General features: G+C 23.5%; 1 protein-coding gene across 2 annotated transcripts in view; it reads right to left on the reverse strand.

The window, feature by feature from the left end:
• LOC112692420 (threonine--tRNA ligase, cytoplasmic) overlaps nt 1–5,529 on the reverse strand; it is a 7,875-nt gene extending 2,346 nt beyond the window's left edge. Inside the window, exons 1-9 of one of the 2 annotated variants that reach the window (XM_025568178.1) lie at nt 5,425–5,529; nt 4,321–4,414; nt 2,909–2,995; nt 2,414–2,568; nt 2,106–2,355; nt 1,896–2,009; nt 954–1,097; nt 731–877; nt 16–666 (exon numbers count right to left, since the gene is read on the reverse strand). In XM_025568178.1, coding sequence (XP_025423963.1) covers nt 16–666; nt 731–877; nt 954–1,097; nt 1,896–2,009; nt 2,106–2,355; nt 2,414–2,568; nt 2,909–2,995; nt 4,321–4,407 — 1,635 coding nt within the window. In that variant the 5' untranslated portion in view covers nt 4,408–4,414; nt 5,425–5,529. The remainder of the gene's footprint in view (nt 1–15; nt 667–730; nt 878–953; nt 1,098–1,895; nt 2,010–2,105; nt 2,356–2,413; nt 2,569–2,908; nt 2,996–4,320; nt 4,415–5,424) is intronic. The other variant, XM_025567431.1, reaches the window with a different exon arrangement.

Below are 5,529 nucleotides of genomic sequence, written 5' to 3' on the forward strand. Positions count from 1 at the left end.
ATCAGAAATAGTTATGTCAATTTTCGGCCCATAGAATGCACCATCTCCTGGGTTTAATACCCAAGGTTCACCAAATGCGTCCAAACTATTAGCTAATTGCTTTTCAGCGTGTTCCCACATTTCTAATTCACCTAAATACTTTTCAGGTCTAGTAGATAAACGCAAATGGAATGTAAATCCGAATACTGTATATACATGACGTAAGAAATCTAATGCATTCATCATTTCTTCACCAATCTGATCTGTAGTACAAAATATATGAGCATCATCTTGTTGAAAACGTCGAACACGTGTTAATCCTGTTAATGCACCAGATAATTCATTACGGTGAAGGACACCAAAATCGGCCAATCTAAGTGGCAATTCTCTCCAGGATCTATTGCGATGATCAAATATTAAACAATGTCCAGGGCAATTCATTGGTTTTAAAGCATAAGTTTCTTTCTCTACATCAAATGAAAACATGTTTTCTGAATAATGTGCCCAATGACCGGATGTCTGCCATAGTTTGGTGTTAAAAATATTTGGGGAAACAACTTCTTGGAATCCACGTTTTCTATATTCACTCTTGATGAATTCAATCAAAGTATTGTAAATATAAGCTCCTTTTGGTTGGAAAAAACAAGACCCTGGACTTAATTCGTGGAAAAAGAATAATTCTTGTTCCTAAAAAAAAATATTAAATGAAGTATATACTTTTACAAATTATCAAAATTATAATAAAACAGACTCTTCCAATTTTACGATGATCTCTTTTAGCAGCTTCTTCCTGGAATTTTTCCCACTCTTTCATTTGTTTATTATCCGTAAATGATATGCCATAGATCCTCTGTAAAGTTTCTGCTTTTGCATTTCCTTCCCAGTATGTAGAAGAATTCTTTAAAAAATTTAAATTAAATAAAACTATTATCATCAAATTTTTACTTATATATTCAAAAAATTATTTATATTACTTTAATAACTTTAAAAGCCTTGACTTTGCCAGTATGACGAATATGTGGTCCCCTGCACAAGTCAATTAATGGTCCACAACGATAAATAGTAGTTTTTGGTGTTTGCACTTTTTCATTCAAGATCCTAATTTTAAATTCATTATACTAAAAATAAAAATATCTTAATTAATTACATTTTTAGAATATAAGTTAATTTTAATATTTTAGATAAATGAGATTAATTTGTCTTCTAAAAATCAATAACACTACCGAGTAGCATATAGTATAAATTATGATTATATTATATTATAAAATAAATTAACCTAATTCATTTTGTATTATACAAAACTTAATCGAAGAACTCACTGGCATTATATAATTGATTATTCATTATAGATTACATAATAATAAATTACATTCTCAAAGCATAAATCTTGGAAATTGTCTATTTAAAGTATATGTATAAATATTAAAAGTAATAAAAAACTTATTAAATTATGTTAGAATAACGGTTTTTTTTTTTTTTTTTTTTGTGAATGCTTCCAAGTGCCAAGTTTTACTCAAACAACATCAAAATAATAATAATATTTTAATTTATAATTATGAATTTATAAAGGTATAAATAAATCTTTGTAAATTATGTATTGTAACAATAATACATATTTATATTTGGTTAAAGTTAAAATAAATTAATATCTAATTTAAGAGATCTAGGTGTTAACCTAAGTCGCAATTCACACATAGAATAAAGATCATATCACTTAAATATTTGATTTAAATTTAACTATGGACAATTTAATAATCTATCAATTTACTTAAAAAATATATCATTGATAAATTATAGATATCTATTTATTTCACTATTTTAATTAAGAAATATAAAATAATTGTACATACTAATTACTTATTAATTACACATTAATCAATTTATTGATAGATAATAAGAGTTTTTTTAAATTATACCTTAAACATTTCCAGTAAATCCTCTTTGCTCACTTCAAGTCGTTCAAATGGTTGTTTTTCTTTGATAATAGTTTTAACAAGAGTTTCCATAACAGGAAAATCAAAGTTTGATACCTAATAAACATAGATTTTTACATGAATATGACACTTAGTTTTAACTATAAAAATATATATCTACATTAACTTATTATAATAACAATAAATTATTACTTGTTTATTTTGCAGAAACATATCATAGTAAAATCCTCCTTCAATTGGTGGTCCATAGCATAAACAACCTCCATAAATTCTTTCCATAGCCTCACCCAGTATATGGGCGGATGAATGCCAAAAAACTTGTTGAGCTTCTTCATTATCAATTTTAAGTAATTCCAAAGTTGAATCTTTTTCCAGTGGTCTATCCATGTCCCAAAGTTCTCCGTTAACTTTAGCAATGATTGTATTATCAGCAAGTCCTTGACTGTTTAAATAATTTAGATATAATTATAAAGATTTTTCAAAAATGAACTATTCCAAACCTTATTCCTTTTGCTACTTCATATGGTGTGGATTGCCAAGCTTTAGCATTAGTTGTTTTTCCATCAGGAAAAGTGACAGTGATTGGCTCCAATACTTTATTAGCAAGTTCAGTGTTATACTCTTCCTTCAGCTTATCCCATATTTTCAAACGATCCTAATGATAAAAAAAGAAATAAGAAAAATAATAAATATAAATGTCTCATATAAGTCATAAATATTTAAATTTTACAAATGAAAATTATACAGTTAAAAAAATTTAAAATCTTAAATTCATCTTTTAGTAATAAATATGATTTTTTTTTTTTAAATATTGAAAATACTTGTACTATTATTATTATTGAAAAATATATTTAGAGAAAGATAAATATTATAATTAATATTTCTACCTAAATAAGTATTACCTAAATTTATAAAACAATGAAATCTAAAACATATACATTTATTTGGTCATATTAGTAATGATATATTTGAAAAAAAGTGCAAGAATATCTAACCTCAATGTAAGTTGGCAGAGGTTTCATTTCAGAAACTTTAGATCTTCCTTCCTTTTCTTTCATTGCCATTTTTTTCTTACTTGGTTTCTAAAATATATTAAACAAACTATAATAATGATATAAATATACAGGTATAAAAAAAAATACAATTACATGTTGAATTGTAATTTTGTAATATGGTTATTATATATTTTTAATTTATCAGTATTTTAAGTATTATTTAACTTTTTTCAAAATTCTTAAACGCTTAAAATTACTTATATTTAGGTCTTAAAAGTTCAGAAACAAACTTGAACTGCTTATTCTTTGTTTTGTATTAAAATCACTGTATGATACTAACATTTTAAGTTTTTCCATAATCAATACAGTATAAACACTAGTATTTAATTTAATTTATATTTTTATTATTATTTAGAATTGTTAGCATAGTTTTATAACTTTCATATGCCAGTCAAAATAAAATACTTGAATATTTCGAGAAAAAAAAATTCTCAATCAAGATTAATTTTAAGAATGATAAATCAAAAAATAGAAATAAGTTTATAATTTGTTAATAATTTAAATGTATGTGAATATTATTATTATTTATAAATCATACTACAATTTTGAATATTATATTTATTACTAATCATCAGGGCTTGGAAGTTGTAGCACTAAATATGTTACTTTTTAACTACTAAATATGCATTTAACTTGAAAAAAATGTAAATTTACAAATTGTTGGACTCATTAGACACAATCTGGACTGATTGAATTATAAAATGTTAACAAAAATGTTAAATTACTTAAATATATTTGTAAAAATATACTTATTATTAAATTATTTTATATATTTACCTTCGAATTTAACCTATATTGTTAAATTATTGATAATCTAATGCAATGATATGAGGGAATAAAAATGACGTCACTAACTATTAATACATCAAATTGTTGATAAAAATATAAAATAATATTTGATGAGGTCTAATTATTTTCAATAATTAAAATATTTTTAAAAACATAAATAAATACAATTATTATCAACAAAATGTGATTATTTCCTACATTATGTGAAAATATATTCGAAAATAGCACTATAAGCCCTAAATTAGCAAAATAGCAATAAAACCCGTAAATATGCAAAAAATAACAAAATTAAATTTTGTATATGATATCCGAGTAGTGAGAAACATATTTGTATCTCACTTTGGATGTTCTAGGATGAACCAAGAAAAATATGCATTTGCTACAACTTCCAAGCCTGCTTATCATATAGGAATTATAATTAAGTTATTAATATTTAACTACTGAATTTTACAAAATTTTAAAAATTTAAACTGAACATAATTACTTTACACATTGATTTGATGGTTTATGCAAAATGTAAGTAATACTAAATACAATTAGAGAAAATTGTAAATGTTTCTTACTTGATATTTAGGTAATCTTAGTCCACGTACTGATTTTATTCTAGAAAATATTGTTTGATGAAAGTCAAATAATAACTTTGAACGCATTAATTTACTAAAAAATACAAATTATAACAATTACAAAGTGAGTAATACAGAATGATAAGCTACATATTAAGTATAGCATAAATATTTCAACACAATCAAATTATCAATGTGATAATAAATTAATAATAAACATTTTTAAGTAGACTTAATTCTAAAAAGTAATTATTAAAATAAGTATTTTAATTCAATCATCATTAAAAAAATTTATTAAACTAATTTGCATTTTTAAGGTTAGTTAAGAATGACAGTTATTCTATTAAAAAATTTAGTTCATGCCTTAAATAATCAACAACTTACTTTAATTTTTTATTTTAGATATTTTTTACAAATGAAGATAATATTCCATCAGATTTCTACAATATTTTTAAATAAATTATGAATTAATTTATGAGTACTATCTTAATATCTTTAAATTTAAAAAGTAACATAAGTATTTTTATTAAGGTTTCTTGAAACCAGTACTAACAAGGTTCAATAATACATAAGAACATTTCTATATTCTTTGGTCACATATCAATTCATAAATTGTAATTTTTTAAAGAAACAATTCTAATACTTTGGATGTAGAGAATAATTTGATACTCTTAGAAAAATCTTATAGTAAATTAGATATATATATTAAAATATATATATATATATATATTATATTTATTAAATCAAAATGTATAATTGAATAAATATAATATAAAAAACAATGAAGTCTGTGTTCGGACGAACATAGTATTCTTTCAAATTCTAGTCACCAATAACATTTGATATTAGCCAAGGATATGAAATATTGAAATTTATAATATTATTTAGCTGGTCAAGAGACCAATATGTTAACTCCACGGGCAATTATCTTAATTTAAAACGTAAAAGCACCAATAACATGATCTAATCATAATCCCTAACCATTTGGACAACCATAGAATTCAATCGTATACATAATAATGAATACATATTGTCGATTTACAATAAATATGTATAATACATGTAAAATAATAGATTAATAATCAAACAGTGTTAAAGGCTTACCTGAATACGTAAAGAAGCACACGAACACAACTATGCTTTCACTTCACAGTTGTTATCAAAACAAAAACGTGATCGGTACTTAATCACATACGTGGAGGTTATAAA

This window comes from Sipha flava, unplaced genomic scaffold (genome assembly GCF_003268045.1).
Source record: "Sipha flava isolate LNK unplaced genomic scaffold, YSA_version1 0_pilon_pilon, whole genome shotgun sequence".
Lineage (NCBI taxonomy): Eukaryota > Metazoa > Arthropoda > Insecta > Hemiptera > Aphididae > Sipha > Sipha flava.